This window comes from Macrotis lagotis, chromosome 5 (genome assembly GCF_037893015.1).
Source record: "Macrotis lagotis isolate mMagLag1 chromosome 5, bilby.v1.9.chrom.fasta, whole genome shotgun sequence".
Taxonomy (NCBI): Eukaryota; Metazoa; Chordata; class Mammalia; order Peramelemorphia; family Peramelidae; genus Macrotis; species Macrotis lagotis.
The window spans coordinates 81,829,709-81,846,888 of record NC_133662.1 but is presented as its reverse complement, the minus strand read 5'-3'; the positions used below and the strand labels follow the sequence as shown (position 1 = coordinate 81,846,888).

The window sequence follows — 17,180 nt, the reverse complement described above, 5'->3', positions numbered from 1 at the left end:
TTTTGTTTTGGGACCGCCCAGGCGGGGCGCCGCAGCACGTGGAGGGCCGGCTCACCCCGCGGGCCTGGAGGGAGGGGCGAAGAGGGAGACCCGGAAGTAGCAGGAGCTGGCCCCGGAGGAGTTGGAAGCTCAGACTTGGCCGCCGCCCCCTTTTCCACGCCCCCGGAGCCCCAGGCGAACTCTCATAGGCTCACTCCTCGGTGCCCCGCCCCCTCGGCTCCTCCCTTTCACCCTTCCTTCCCCGTCGCAGTTTTCCTCTCTGACCTCGGAAACGAAAGCCGCCGACCGGAAGAGGGCGGAGGGGGCGGGGCGGAGGTCGGCGGAAGTTGCGCTGCATTGTGGTCGCGCCGGCTGTTGTGGGTAGCTGTCTGAATGAAAGTGGCGCCGGGAAGCGGCTGGACGTTGGGCTGAGGAGGAGGCGGCGGCGCGGCGGCGGCGGCGGCCGGGCTTGGCACCCGCCCTCCGCTCCTGGCTCCTCTCGCGGGCGCGGGGTCCCACGGGGAAGCAGCTCCGGCCCCGGGGGTTGCAGCGGCCCCAGCAGCCCCGCCTCGTCCGGGGCCATGTCGCACAACAAGATCCCGCCTCGGTGGCTCCACTGCCCGCGCCGAGGCCAGCCCGTGGCAGGTAACGGACGTGCGGCGCCCAGCGGGGCCGGTCCCTGTTCGGACCGGGAGCCCGCGGCCCGGGGAGGGGAGGGGGCCGCCGGGGCGGGCTCTGCCGGTCTTGCCCGGGGCTTTAGTACTGGATTCTTCCTTTCTGCCTCTCCGGAGCCGTTTGAGGGGAGCTCAAGTGCTAAACGAGGCGTCCTCAAGCTCCTTGGGGCTCGGGACACCCCGTCCCCCTCCCCCGCGCGCTCCGTGGCTGCTCCTTCATCGCTGGCTTGCCCAGGAGGGTCACATAGTTAGTGACAGAGTGGAATTGGAACCCAGGTCCCAGCACTTTATACGCAAGAGAAGTGTCATGTACTTAGCCCCCTTCCCCATTCTTCCCTTCTCTCCTTAGGACCGTCCCTATGCAAACAAAGTGCAGCCCTTGCTACCTCCGTGCTGAGCTGCGGAGGCATGCTGCATCATCAGTCCTCTGAAGTCTTCCTTGATGAGAGAGTCTTTTGTGTTGTTTTACGTTATGTTATCATGATCATAATGTGATTTATTCTACCGAATTGCTCGCTTTGCTCCGTACCAATCCGTATGAACAAGTCTTGACTCATTTTTCTGAATTCCTCGTCTTAATAATTTCTTAAGGCCCAGTGTATGTACACACACACACACACACACACACACACACACACACTCCTTTTGGTTCATACACTATACTTGTTCAAGTATAATCAGGAACACTTGTTTTATTTACTATTCTTTGCTTCTGAACAAAAGTGCAGGATATAAAAAAGTAAACACATTTGAGATCTTTTCTCGTCCTTGAACTTCTCGATGGTTATTGTCCAGTAGTGTCAATGGATAAATTTACTGATTTTATCTTAAAAGTGTAATCTAAAGCTGTATTCCAGAATGGTTGGATCAATTCACATTTATCATTGTGTACCCTTCACCACGATCTCTCTGCAATTTAACATGTTTTATTTTTTATCTTTGACTATCTGAAGGGTGAAACAGTGGTGGTTATTTAAATTTGCACTTCTCTTGTTTGTTGTTTGGAGCATTTTTTATATTGATGGTACATTGACTTTTTTTTCAAAACTGCCTATTTATAACCTTTGACCACTTATCGGTGGAGGAACGGCTCTTGATTTTGAAAACATTTTGAAAAAAATTTCGAAAAAAGTTTCTACCAATCCTATAAAACTTTCTTTCTCCAATTAACTTATTCTTTTTTCTCTGAAATCATTTCTCTAAACTGTCTTAAGGTTCTCGTCACTCAGGCTCACAATATTGGAATGATACTTAACTTGCATCCCTACCTCAAATTCTATTCCAATTCAGTTGCCAAATCTTGTCTATCTCCACAGCATCTCACTTCTATTTTTTTTATTTTTTTAACTTATGTTGCTTTTAGGAACCTTGAGGCTCTTATCACCTCTCACTTGAATTGGTACAGCAACTTTCTCATCTCTGCTGCTAGGCCCTTATTTATCCTATCCATCTTCCACAAAAATGTCAAATTAACATTCCTAAAACTATGTCACACTCAGAAAAATTTTTTGGGTCTCTTTTTCTCCAAGATCAAATATAACAGTCACAGCTTGACACTGATTTCTTACTACCTTTTCAGTATTATTTTCTTTACTATTTTTTATTCTATGATTTTTTTAAGCAAGCCTACTGGCTAGCCATTCTCAGTGTGCAACTTCACATGTCTTGCCTGTTTAGAAGCCATTGGAATCCCCTGACTGCTTTCATAGCTCAGCCCAGGTGTGTTTTGTTAGGCTTTTTCTTATTACTTGCCTCTATTAGTTCTCTCTTCGGATTACTTTGTATTACTTTATAAAAACATTTTATTTTCTTTATTGTATTCTCTCTCTCTCTCTCTCTCTCTGTCTGTCTGTCTCTCTCAATCACTCACTCTCTCTCAATCACTCATTCACTCTCTCCGAATAGTACACTGAACAGTACAAACTTTGGTATTTAGCATGTATTTTACTTGCTTTGAATACAGGTTGTATCTGCCCAGGAGAATGTTTAAGTAGGTATAAAAGGATAGGTACTGTTTCACTTATTGTCTTTGCTTCTCTAGGGCTTAGTATGATGCCTTGCAGCATGAAAGCTTGTTGATTAAATGGAATCTAAAGGTTAAGACAGTTTTGCATACTTAGTCCTTGAGCATTTTGAAATTAAATCAGTGTGCATTTATTAAATATCTTCTATATGTGGGGTACTGTGTAAAGTCGGGGATACAAAGGAAGGGAAGAGAATAAGAATATAGCTTATTCGATGTGCTAGGCACTGTGCTGAGCACTTTACAAATGCTTTCTTATTTTAATACTAATTTATAGACTATTTAAATATTCTTTTATTTCACTCAGCTAGTAAAAATTTTTCTTTTTACTGATTGCTTTTGATTTTGTATCAAATTTATCTTTGAATATGTCCTTGCCTTTTCGCCTGAGTGAACCATTCTTTTGTAACAATGACTTTCTCATATAAGGGGTTTATGTGTGGAGTTAGAAATCAAATCTGTTCAGCAAAACTAAATGACATATCAACCATGTCTGACAGCACATGCAATATTTTCCACCCAGAATTTCCCTCTTCTATTATGGAGAGAAGTTCATTTACTCGACTTTTCTCCAGGTTCAAGCATTTATGATGATGATAATGATATAGAATTCAGTTTTGTCGTCGTCTTCTTCTTCTTCTTCTTCTTCTTCTTCTTCTTCTTCTTCTTCTTCTTTTAGGTTTTTGCAGGGCAAATGGGGTTAAGTGGCTTGCCCAAGGCCACACAGCTAGGTAATTATTAAGTGTTTGAGACCAGATTTGAACCCAGGTACTCCTGACTCCAGGGCTGGTGCTTTTATCCATTGCACCACCTAGCCGCCCCTTATTTTTATATTCTTAAAGAAGCATTACTGAGAGTGCTTCATGAAAAATTTTGTTTGCAAGTGCCTTTTCCTTTAATTTTTTTAAAACAGTGATATCGCTTTCTCTCTCATCACATTCCTTTTAGATCAATGTATACCATGGAAACAATGTAAAGACTGGCAAATTACCTTCTGTGGGGGGGGGGTGGGAGGAAGGAAGTAAGATTAGGGGGAAAATTGTAAAACTCAAAATAAATAAAATCTTTACAATAAAAAAAGTTAATTAAAAATAAAACAGTGATATCAAACTCAAATACAAATGGAGTCACTAAATTGAAAATAAGGATCTCAAAGTATATTAGCATTATTAATGTTCTATTACGTATTTATATGTTTTGTTAATTTATTTTCCAATTATATTTTAATTCTGGTTCAGCTGTATTAGGAGTATTATGAACTACATGAGGCAGTGTTTTATACCTCCATTTTAGAAGACATTTGAAACCTACTAAACTAATTTGGGGTTCTTTTAAATTCAATTAATAAGCATTTATTAAGCAGTGTCACTTATTTTACTTTCTTTAGGGAAGTTCTTACCTCTGAAGACTATGTTAGGACCAAGATATGATAGTCAAGTTGCTGAAGAGAACCGCTTCCACCCTAGTATGCTCTCCAACTATCTGAAGAGCCTAAAGGTAAAAGTATATTTATTATATAAATACAGGTAACATATTAGTTTTAAGCATGGAATGAAACTTTATTTGATACTTTTTTATTGCACTAATTTTGAAATAACTTCAATATCTATTAATTAGAGAGACAGAACCTAAAGTTTTATTTTTATAGGGAACTGCTGGGTAAGGAAACTCCTTTTACTGACACTCTTTGTCAAGTCTGGTGCCATAGTAATAGTTTTTTATTTATTACTTAGTTTTTATTAAATATTTTTGTAATCATTCCTGTTTTCTTAGAGTATTAAATATGGTATTATATAGAATTTTATATATATGGAATCTATATGGAATTATATAAAGCTTTATTTTAATTTCCAGAAGGTGCAAAATAATTAGATAGATTCAATGGAGAAGGAAAGAAAATAATCATGTTTTTTCCTTGTTAATTCCACTTTCATAGATTTACTGAATATCAGGATAAGTGATAAACACATAAAAAAATGGCAGTGTTTTTCTTTTTTGATCCTAAATACAGTCAGTCAACTAATCAGCTACTTATGCTACTGTGTCAGTGAGCCTTGAATTTTTTTCAAGTATGAGGTAGAAGTTTGTGTTTTCATTTATAGGCATAGTGTTTCAGTTGTATCTGACTCTTCTTTACCCCATTGACTCATAGCATGCCAATTCTGTCAGTGAACTTTTTTTGTTAAAGACACTAAGAATAATTTGCCATTTCTGTCTCCTGTGGATTGAGACAAAGAAAGATTAAGTGACTTGCTTAGGGCCATATAGCTAGGCCTTACTGACTCTAGGTCCAGTACTCTGTCCACTATGCACCTAGCTGTCTCTTAAAGCCCTCTTATAGTAAGCTCTAAATCTTAGAACAATTGAAAAGCAACTGTTTAATGACTTGTAATATGATTTTTCTTTTTTTAGGTTAAAATGGGACTTTTGGTGGATTTGACAAATACAACAAGATTTTATGATAGAAATGACATTGAAAAAGAAGGGATCAAGTATATAAAGCTTCAGTGTAAAGGGTAGGTCAATATATCTTTTTTCTACTTTGGAAAGGTTGTAATGAATTTTTTAATCTACTTTTTTCAAGCTTTTTTTTTTATTTTTGTGTTACTAGCCACGGGGAATGCCCTACAGCTGAGAACACAGATACATTCATCCGACTCTGTGAACGTTTTAATGAGAAGAATCCTCCTGAACTTATAGGTATGATTGAAAAAAATGTTTGTCCTCCTCAGTTCTTATAATCTTGCATTATGTAATAATATCTCTCTCTTTGTCTTTTTCTATAAGGGAGTTTGTTGTCCTTATTGTGTGATTTAGGTAACAACTGTATAAGATCTGCCTTTAAAAAAAAAATCTAGGTCTCTTTAGAAATTCTTACCTAAAGAACATTCATTTGTTGTTCTTAAGCATTTTCCAGATATGATTATTAGTTAGTATTTTCGGTTTAGTTCTATTTTAGGCCTAGCCACACTTCCTATGACATTTTTAATTGAGATTTTTCCAATGTAATTCTTTAACCTTATGCCAGAAACAATTAGCATTTGAAGAAAAATTTGTTTCTCTTAGCTAAGAATTTCCCAGTCTCCATATACCTGACTATTTGAGCATGAATTTAAGTGTTTGGTGAAAATAAGTTAAATAACAAATTGAATAAATATTGACATTTATTGGACTTAATACTGTATTATAATCATTCAGTAAATGAAATCTATTTTTATTTGTGCAATATAACCAACAAATGATGATGTATCCTTTGCTTGATGATATGGGGTGAGGTAGAACCCACTATTAATTAGCCCATTATTTTACTCTGGGGAAAAAGTAGAACAAATCCAATCTCTTTTCTGTATTATTTCAGATATTTTAGAACAACTATGATTTCCTCTTAAGATGTCTCTAAAATATCTCTAGTTCCTTTAAGTAAACATATCTTGTGAGTCTCTCAAATACTTTTCTTAGAGACTTAACATTATCCTTCCTAGAATGTGGTCCTCAGAACTGAACACAGTATTCCAGATATCTGATAACCAGTAGTATTTTCACTTCCTTAGTCTTAGGGAGCCTTATCACACTGATTCATGCTGAGCTTACAAAACCACTAAAACCACTTAAAAATCCATCTCTGTTTTAGATAAGCTGCTGTCTAGCCGTACCTCTTTCATATTAGTATTAGGAAGTTGATTTTTTTTGAACCCACAAGGAAGACACTTATTTGTAATAAATTTCACTATTCAATTTGATCTAACATGCTAACCTGAACAGTGCCTTTTTGAGTGTAAGATTTCTCATGTACTGGGTTAGTTATTTCTCTGTGTTTGGATCATCAGCAAGTTGGGAAAGCTTTCCATCTCTGGGCTTGTTAGGTTGAAAAGGAACCAAAAGGGACAGATTGGAGGAAGCACATGCTAGTCAAGCCAACACTTCAGCCTGATTGAGATAGTGCAGGACCTTGAATCTAAGAACCTTGGGAACCCCCGTATTAATCATGACCAATTGCCACAAGTGGGCATGTAAATCCAAGAGCTCTTGGAATAACAGTGCTCCCTAAAACAGTAGTCCTACTTCAAGTTCAGCCCTGCAACCATCATCCCTTAAAGGAGCCTCTGGGGAGATGTGATCTGGCAATTATTTCTTCAGGTATTAGCATCTTACTTTCTCAGAAGCCACAGGTTTTAAAAAGTTGGAGAAGAAAATTCTTAGTACCATAGGCCTTGACTAAGAATAAGAATAATTTACATTACTTGACCCTGCTTCTGTCTTTCGTAATTTTTTTTTTGTTTGTTTTTCTTGTACCTGTGATTTTTTTTCTGTATAGGTAGCTCGCCTGGTTAGGAAACTGCTACTGTCATCACCAAATAGTTCAACATCAGAAAGGGATATGATTTTATCAGTTCAAATAACATTAAAGAATATGCACTATCATCTACTTTGTCATTTTGCCACAAGGATTTATTATCTGACTTGATTCCGAAACCAAATGTATATATTATGTATATAATATATATATATATATTTATATAAGCTCTTCCATTAAAAAGTGAGCTCATTGTAGGCAGGGGCTGTCTCTGCTTTTCTGTTTGTACTCCTAGCACTTCTTACTGTATTTTGCACATAACAAGCTCTTAATAAATACTCATTCATTCATCTAATCATTGATGAAAATCTTAAATTGCCTAGACCAAACAAAGATCCTTAGAGCACTCCTGAGTATCTTCTTCCAAGTTTATATGGAGCCATTATTGACTACTCTCTGGGTTTATCCACCCAACCAGTTTGAAATCTATCTAATTTTTTAGTTTTTGCCTCCATTTCTTCCTTACATTAGAAGCATTAGAGACTTTATCAAATGCTTTACTAAAATCTAGGCCACTTGAGGAGCTTAGAAAAACATGGATAGACATGCACAAAATAATGAAGACAAAATGAACATAACTACGAGTGTTGTAAATAGTAACAGCAGTATTCTTTTAAGAAAACTTTGAGCAACTAAGTCATTTTAACTTTTTTTTTTTTTTTTTTTTTTTTTAGTTTTTGCAAGGCAATGGGGTTAAGTGGCTTGCCCAAGGTCACACAGCTAGGTAATTATTTAGTGTCTGAGGTCGGATTTGAACTCAGGTACTCCTGTCTTCAGGACCGGTGCTCTATCCACTGTGCCACCTAGTCGCCCCCGATTTTAACTATTATAAATTAATTACAATTAATTACAAAGTATATATGAAGGAAAACATCTGCATCCAGAGAAAGAACTGATAAATAGAAGTATGTATAAAATGATTTCACATATATGTGTTAGTCTCTCGGTAGTCATCTCTAGGGTGGGATGGGGGTAGGAAAGAGATAAAGGAAAAAAAGAAATTTACTTGATAACTAACAAGTTGTATAATATATTTTTAGTGTCTAATGCAATTGTCATTTTTTAAATTGTACTTTGTTTTGGCAATGCTTGTGTTGTGTCATAAATTAAAAATAAAATAAAAATTTTAAAAATCTAGGTAAATTATATGAGGAACACAATAATATTCCTTTATCAGTTTTGTAATTGTCAAAAAAGGAACTTAGGCAAATATGAGACAATTATTCTTGAAATGAGGCTACATCTTTGTTAATCATCATTTCCTTATCTAAGTGGTTCATAAAAGATAATACTCTTTAGAATTTGTTTAGAAATTAAATTAGACTCACTGATGTACTACTTTGATTCTTCTTTGATCTTTGAGTAGTGTTCCCTATTTGTCACATCAAATATTATTGATAATGCTTTTTATTTATCTCTTCAGGAATTCTTAACTTGAAATCTGTGTCGTTTCCTTCCTTCCTTTCTTCCTTCATTTTTCCAATTACATGCATAGATAATTTTCAATAATATCAATAATAGTTTTTTCATCAATAATAGTTTTTTGTAAGGTTTTGAGTTGCACATTTTTTCTTTCCTCTCTGCTTTCCCCTTTCTTCAGACAGAAAGCAATCTAATATAGATTATACATGCATAATTATGTTAAACATATCCACATTAATCATATTGTGAAAAGAGGAATCAAAAAGGGAAAAAACATGTTATATAAAACAAATTAAAAAATTGAAAATAGTAAGCTTTGGTTTGCCTTCAGACTCTGTAGATCCTTCTCTGAATATGGATGCTATTTTCCATCACTAGTCCTTTAGAATTGTCTTTGATTATTCTACTGCTGAGGTGAGAAAGTTCATCATAGTTGATCATCAGACATTGTTGCTATTAATATGTACAATGTTCTTCTGGTTCTGTTCACTTCATTCAGCATCAGTTGATGTAAGTTTTCCAGGCTTTTCTGAACTCTTGTCCATCATGATTTATTACAGAACAATAATACTACGTCACATTTATATACCACCATTTGTTCAGCCAATTTCCATTTGATAAGCATCCCCTCAATTTTCAGTTTTTTGCCACGACAAAAAGAGCTGCTATAAATATTTTTGTACATGTAGGTTATTTATACCCTTTTTTGTGATCTCTTTGGGATACAGACCTAGTAGTGGTATTGTTAGATCAAAAGGAATACAGTTTTATTGCCCTTTGGGTGTAGTTTCAAATTTTTTTTTAACGAATATTTTGTCAATTTAATATAATAAATTTTCTCTGCAAACCTATCTATTTTATGTGCCAAAGAGAGCCATGGAACAAAAAAGTTAAGAATCTTTTGAGTACCCATTCATCTAGACCAGGTGACTTGAACTCATTTAGGATACATAGTGTTCTCTCACTTTCTTCACTTAATTTGTGTATCAAGTCCCTATATATGTCATTTTTGTTTTGCATTTTCCAGTCCACAGATTATTGTCTTAGAAAGAAAAAAAATAGTTGAGCAACGTTTTCTCTTCTCCATTATTGTTTTCCATCCTGTTCTCCTGGAACAGTGGTCTTATCCCTTTCTTCCTTTGTTCCTTAGTATAGCCAAAATGAACCTATTAATATTCTTAACTTTTCTTCATAGCTTCAGCTTATTCTGAACTTTTAACATTCCAAGCACTATTCTTTTTTTTAATTTAATTTAATTTTTTTTTTTTTTTTTTTTTTTAGTTTTTGCAAGGCAATGGGGATAAGTGGCTTGCCCAAGGCCACGCGGCTAGGTAATTATTAAGTTGTCTGAGGCCGGATTTGAACTCAGGTACTCCTGACTCCAAGGCCAGTGCTCTATCCACTACGCCACCTAGCCGCCCCTAATTTTATTTTTTAATTCTCATTTTGTACAAATGTTTTTTTTACATTAATAAAATATTCTTGTTTAAGAGTAAACAAAATACCCCTCCCCCCATGAATATAGACTTGCTTGGGCGATAAAGGGGAGAGGAAAAAAAAATTAAAATTAAAAAAAATAGTAATAATTGTAGGTATGGCCAGGTGGCGCAATGGACGAAGCACCAGCCCTGGAGCCACGAGCATCTGAGCCCACATCTAGCCGGGTAGACCCAACAATCACCCAGCCGTGTGACATGCAAGCCACCCGATCCTCACTGCCCTGCAAAAACCTAAAAGAAGAAAAAAAAGACCCCAAATAAAATAAAATAGTAATAATAGAAGGGGTGGCTGGGTGGCAGGCAGAGCATTGGCTCTTGAGCCAGGAGCACCTGGGTCCAAATCCGGCTTGAGACACCCAAAGATCACCCTGCTATGTGGCCCCAGGCAGGCCACCCAGCCCCATTTGCCCTGCACCCTCCTCCAAATAATAATAACAAAAAATGTGCTTGAGTTTTTGTTCCAACACCAACAACTGTCATGGGTGGATCTCATTCTTTATGATAAGTCCATCGCAAAAGTTACTTCCATATTTTTCCACCATTGCCATTGCTGATCGCAACTCCCTCCTTTCTTATTTCTCCACTACCATGTACTCTATTTTCTCTCTCTCCTTTCACTCCCACTCTGCTGTAGGGTCGCTGAGTGGTGCAGCAGACAGATCCCTGGCTCTGAAGCCAAGAAGCCCTGAGCCCCCATACCACCCCTTAGGCCCAGAATCCACCTGGCCCTATGGTCCTGGGCAGGCCTTCCAATCCCAGCCCCTTGCAAGAAGTAAGAAAGGAAAATGTGTTACATCTGACCACTCTCCCCCCATGGTCCATGCTCTCCTCCTTTATTCACATCCCCACCCCTTCCCCCTGCTCCCCACTCCTTCTTACTCCAGATGTCTATACCCCATTGAGTATATATGCTGTTTTCTCTTCTAGTCACCTCTGATGAGATCAAAGCTTCCCTCATTTCCCCTTGCCTCCCCCTTCCATATCATTGCAATAGCTCATTGTAATAAAAAAAAAATCTTATGTGAAAAATCATGCTTCACCTGAGTCCTGTATCTGAAGCTCAAACCTTCTGTTTAGCTCTGGCCATTCCAAAGGGAACATTTGAAATTCCCCTGGTTTGTTGAAAGTCCATCTTTTTCCCTGGAGGAGGACATTCAGCCTTGCTGGGTACTTCATTCTTGACTGTATTCTAAGGTCTTTTGCCTTCTGGTACATTGTATTCCAAGCCCTACGAGCTTCCAATGTAGTTGCTGCTAAGTCCTGTGTGATCTTGACTGCAGCTCCATGATATTTGAACTGTGTCCTTCTGGCTGTTTGTAATATTTTCTCTTTGACTTGGGAGTTCTGGAACTTGGCTATAATATTCCTAGGGGTTGGTTTTTTGGGATCTCTTTCTCGGGGGAATCGGTGGATTCTCTCCATTTCTATTTTGCCCTCTGCTTCTAGAATATCAAGGCAATTTTCCTGTAGTAATTCTTTGAAAATGATGTCAGGGCTCTTTTCCTGATCATGACTTTCAGGTATTCCAGTAATTTTTAAATTATCTTTCTTAAGTCTGTTTTCCATATCAGTTGTTTTTTCAATGAGATATTTAACATTTTCTTCTAATTTTTCATTTTTTTGGTTTTGAATTATTGATTCCTGATTTCTGGTAAATTCATCAGTCTCCCTGAATTCTATTCTTTGTCTGAAGGATTTGTTCTCCTCAGAGAGTTTTCTTATCTCTTTTTCCATCTGGCCAATTTTGCTTTTTTTAAAGCATTCTTCTCCTCAATAACCTTTTGAACTGTTTTATCCATTTGACCTAAGCTGGTTTTTAGCATGTTATTTTCTTCAGCATTTTTTTGGATTTCCTTGACTAAGCTGCTGACTTCATTTTCATGTTTTTCCTGCATCTCTCTCTTTTCCCAGTTTTTCTTCCAGCTCCCTCATTTGATTTTCAAAGTCTTTTTTGAGCTCTGTCATAGCCTGAGCCCAATTTCTGTTTTTCTTGGAGTCTTTAGATGCAGGAGCTTGTGCTTCCTCATCTTCAGACTGAGTATTTTGATCCTTCTTGGGCTCATTTGCAAAATATTTCTCAATGGTCTTCCTCTTGTTTCTTTGCTTGTTCATTTTCCCAGCCTAAGCCTGTTTTTTGGGGGTGCTTCCTGAGCTTTTGGGACACTCCCACAAGGGTCTCAGTGTGTGAGACTCTGTCCTCCCTCCTGGTCTGTGAATGACCATATGTGCCCCCCCTCTGCCACGGGGCTGAGGTGGGGGGCCCCTGCTTTTCTATAGGGGGGCCTAGACTGCAATCAGGATCTGAATGTGGTCAGAGCCCCAGAGTCCTGTTCCAGGGGCAGAGGACAGAGCTCTGCAGTCTCTCTCTTCACTCCCCTCTCTCAGCTCAGTGGGCTCATGCCCTGGGGGCTCCTGCTTACCAGCTCCACCTGCTTCTGTTTCTGGATCTGGGCTGCCCAAAGCCCCGTGCTCCCCAGGGTATGGCTCAGGAGACTTCCCCGCTGCTGTGAGCTGCGACTCCCAGCACCCTGGGCCTGCCTCTGCGAGGCTGAGGTTCTTTGGCTCTGGCGGCCCACCCCTCTGGCAGGCAGCCTCTCTGATTCCAGGGAGCAGAGCCTTTCTGCTCTTTTCCAGGTTACCTTGAGTGGGAGAACTGCCTCACTGGGTCCCTTTGTGGGTTCTGTCTCTCGAAAGTTTAGTTAGAGTCCTTAGCTTATGAGTTTTATCCAAGAGCTCCTAAGACTCCATCCCTTCTTGTCTCCATCTTGGCTCTACCCCTAATTTAATTTTTTTTATAGATTTTATTTATTTTGAGTTTTACAGTTTTTTCCTTAATCTTACTTCCCTCCCCCACCCCCACAGAAGGCAATATGTCAGTTTTTACGTTGTTTCCATGGTATACATTGATCCAAATTGAATGTGATGAGAGAGAAATCATATCCTTAAGGAAGAAACAAAGTCTAAGAGATAGCAGGATCAGACAATAAGATACCAGTTTTTTTTTTCTCTAAATTTAAGGTAACAGTTCTTGGTCTTTGTTCAAACTGCACAGTTGTTTCTCTGGTTACAGAGGGTATTGTCCATTACAGACAGCCCTAAATTGTCCTTGATTGTTGCAGTGATGGAATGAGTGAATCCATTAAGGTTGATCATCACCCCCATGTTGCTGTTATGGTGTGTTTTTCTGGTTCTGCTCATCTCACTCAGCATCAGTTCATGCAAATCCCTCCAGGCTTCCTTGAGTTCCCATCCCTCCTGGTTTCTAATAGAACAATAGTGTTCACAGTTTGCTAAGCCATTCCCCACTTGAAGGACATTTACTTGATTTCCAATTCTTTGCCACCACAAATAGGGCTGCTGTGAATATTTTTGTACAAGTGATGTTTTTACCCTTTTTCAACATGTCTTCAGGGTATAGACCCAGTAGTGGTATTGCTGGATCAAAGGGTATGCATATTTTTGTTGCATTTTGGGTATAGTTCCTGATTTCTCTCCAGAAAAGTTGAATGAGTTCACAGTTCCACCAGCAATGTAATAGTGTCCCCGATTTCCCACAACCCTTCCAACAATGATCATTATTCTTTCTGGTCATATTGGCCAGTCTGAGAGGTGTGAGGTGGTACCTCAGAGAAGCTTTAATTTGCATTTCTCTAATAAGTAATGATTTAGAGCAATTTTTCTTATGACTATAAGGATTGCTTTGATCTCCTCATCTGTAAATTGCCTTTGCATGTCCTTTGACCATTTGTCATTTGGGGAATGGCTTTTTTTTTTTAAATATGACTCTGTTCTCTGTATATTTTAGAAATGATTCCTTTGTTAGAAACATTAGTTTTTTTGTTTTAAGGTTTTTGCAAGGCCAGTGGGGTTAAGTGGCTTGCCCAAGGCCATACAGCTAGGTAATTATTAAGTGTCTGAGACTGGATTTGAACTCAGGTACTCCTGACTCCAGGGTCAGTACTCTATACACTTTGCCATCTTGCTGTCCCTCAGAAACATTAGTTGTAAAGATTCTTTCCCAGTTTACTACATTTCTTTTGATCTTCGCTACAGTGGTTTTGTCTCTCCATAAGCTTTTTAATTTAATGTAATAGAAATCATCTAGTTTGTTTTTAGTGATGTTCTTCATCTCTTCCTTAGTTATAAACTGCTTCCCTTTCCATAGATCTGACAGGTAAACTAGTCCTTGATCTTCTAATTTGCTTGTAGTAGTTGTCTTTTATGTCTAAATCCCATATCCATTTGGATCTTATCTTGGTGTAGGGTGTGAGGTGTTGGTCTAATCTAAGTTTCTTCCATACTAACTTCCAATTTTCCCAGCAGTTTTTATCAAAGAGAGCGTTTTTATCCCAATTAGCTTGACTCCTTGGGTTTATCAAACAGCAGATTACTGTAATTGTTTCCTGCTGTTGCACCTACTCTATTCCACTTGTCTACCACTATTTTTTTGCCAGTACCAGACAGTTTTGATGACTTATGCTTTATAATATAATTTGAGATCAGGTAGGGCTAAGCCACCTTCTTTTGTACTTTTTTTCATTAAATCCCTGGAAGTTCTTGACTTTTTATTTCTTCATATGAGTTTACTTACAGCTTTTTTCTAAGTCATTAAAGTTGTTAGAATAATTCTTTAGAATTTTGATTGGTAGGGCACTAAACAGGAGTTAAGTTTTGGCAGAATTGTCATTTTAAATTATATTAGCTCTACCTATCCATGAGCAGTTGATGTTTGCCCAGTTATTAAGTCTGATTTAATTTGTGTGAGAAGTGTTTTATAATTGTTTTCAAAAAATTCTGAGTCTGCCTTGGCAGACTTGCCTGACGTTACTTTGAATGGGATTTCTCTTTCTAAATCTTCCTGCTTTATCTTGCTAGTCATATATTTATTTTTGTACAAATGATGTTTTTATATACCTTATTAAAATGTTCTCGTTTAAGAGTAAATATAATACCCCCTCCCCGCAAAAAAACATAGACCCTCATGAGCAATAAAGGAAAGAGGAAAAAATTAAAATAATGATGATGATGATGATGATGATGATGATGATGATGATAGGGGCAACTAAATGGCACATTGGACGGAGCACTGGCCCTGGAGTCAGGAGCACCCAAGCCCAAATCTGGCAACAAACAACCATCACCCAGCTGTGCAACCCTGGGCAAACCACTTGCCTGCAAAAACCAAAAAACCTCCCAAAATGCAATACAATAATAATAATAATAATAATAATAATAATAATAATAATAATAAGGGCGTCCAGGTGGCCCAGTGGACAGAGCCATCATCCCCAGAGTCAGGAGCACCCAGGTGCAGATCTGGCCCCATACATCCAACAATCACCCAGCTGTGAGCAAAATAGTTCTGAATTATTAGTTTAATTTCCTCCGCATTGGTGGCAAGTTCATCCTTTTCATTTATGATACTAGTAATTTGGTTTTCTTCTTTCTTTATGACCAGAAGTTTATCAATTTTATTGGTTTTTTTCATAAAACCAACTTTTGCTTTTATTTATTAATTAGTTTTTTCTTTTGATTTTATTTATTTCTCCTTTAATTTTTAGAATTTCTAATTTGGTATTTAAGTGGGGATTTTTAATTTGTTCTTTCTCTAATTTTTTTAGTTGCATATTTAGTTCATTGATTTCCTCTTTCTCTAATTTATCCATGTAAGCATTTAAAGATATATCTCCTGACAGCTGCTTTGAGTGAATCCCATAGTTTTTGGTATGTTGTTTCATTATTGTCATTATCTAGGATAAAATAATTCTTTCTATAATTTGTTGTGTGTGTGTGTATACATATATATGTGTATACACACACACACACACACACACATATATATATATATATATATTTAATTTGTTGTATATAATTCTTTTACATTTTTGCAAGGCAAATGGGGTTAAGTGGTTTGCCCAAGGCTACACAGCTAGGCGATTATTAAGTGTCTGAGACCAGATTTGAACCCAGGTACTCCTGACTCCAAGGCCGGTGCTTTATCCACTACGCCACCTAGCCGCCCCTATATAATTCTTTAAAATGAGGTTATTTAGTTTCCAATTTGTTCTGGGCCTATATCTCCCTGGGCCAATATTGCATATGACTTTTATTGCATTGTGATCTGAGAAAGATGTATCCATTATTTCTGCCTTTCTGCAGGTGATCATTAGGTGTTTATGTCCTAGTACATGGTCACTTTTTGTATAAGTGCCATGTACTGCAGAGAAAAAGGTATATTCCTTTCTATCCTGATGCAGTTTCCTCCTTAAGTCTATTATATATAATTTTTCTAACAATCTATTTACCTCCTTAACATCCTTCTTGTTTATTTTATGATTCTATTTATCTAGTTCTGATAGCAGGAGGTTGAAGTCTCCCACTAGTAGAGTTTTTCTGTCTATGTCCTGTAGTTCTTTCAGCTACTCCTCTAAGAATTTGGATGCTATCCCATTGGGTGCATATACATTCAGTATTGACATCATTTTATTATCTATGGTACCTTTTAGGAGGATATAGTTTCCTTCCTTATCTCTTTTAACACTATCTATTTCTGCAGCTGCTTTGTCTGAGATAAGCATTGCTACCCCTGCTTTTTTCACTTCCGGTGAAGCAAAATATATTTTCCTCCGACCTTTATATGTATCTCTCTGCTTCAAATGAGTTTCTTGTAAGCAGCATATTGTAGGATTCTGGTTTTTAATCTAGTCTGCTGTTCTCTTAAGTTTTAAGGGAGAGTTCATCCCATTCACATTCAAAGTTATAATTACTAACTCTTTATTGCCCTGCATGCTATCTTCCTTCTGTTTGTATTTCCCCCCTTTCCCCCTTTATCCTTATTCCCCAGTGTTTTGTTTCTGAACACCACCCCCTTTAGTGTGTTTCCCCTCCTGTATCCACCCCCTCCCCTTTCCCCTTTCCCCCTTTTCCCTTTTCCCTTCCCTTCTCTTAGTTCCCCTTGTTTCTCCCCTCCCTTTCTCCTCCCCTCCCCTTTTAATACTTGAAAGGTTAGATGTTTTTTAAGTTAACTAAGTATGTGTGTAAATTAACTTTAAGCCAAGTGTGATGAGAAGATTCAGGTGTTTGTCATCTCCTCCCTTCTTTCTCTCTATTACCATAGGTATTTTGTACCTCTTAATGTAATGAGATTTACCCCATTCAGTCCCCTCCCTGCCTCCTGTCTCTTTCCTGTCCCCCCTTTAAGGTGTTTTTAAATCATTCTGAGTCATAGA

The 17,180-nt window shown here is 38.1% G+C and overlaps 1 protein-coding gene across 1 annotated transcript in view; it reads left to right on the top strand.

The window, feature by feature from the left end:
• The first annotated feature begins 355 nt into the window (after positions 1–355).
• The window catches only part of RNGTT (RNA guanylyltransferase and 5'-phosphatase), a 403,735-nt gene continuing 386,910 nt past the window's right edge, over positions 356–17,180 (top strand). The window contains exons 1-4 of the mRNA XM_074187132.1: positions 356–624; positions 4,064–4,173; positions 5,089–5,192; positions 5,288–5,376. Coding sequence (XP_074043233.1) covers positions 561–624; positions 4,064–4,173; positions 5,089–5,192; positions 5,288–5,376 — 367 coding nt within the window. The 5' untranslated portion in view covers positions 356–560. The remainder of the gene's footprint in view (positions 625–4,063; positions 4,174–5,088; positions 5,193–5,287; positions 5,377–17,180) is intronic.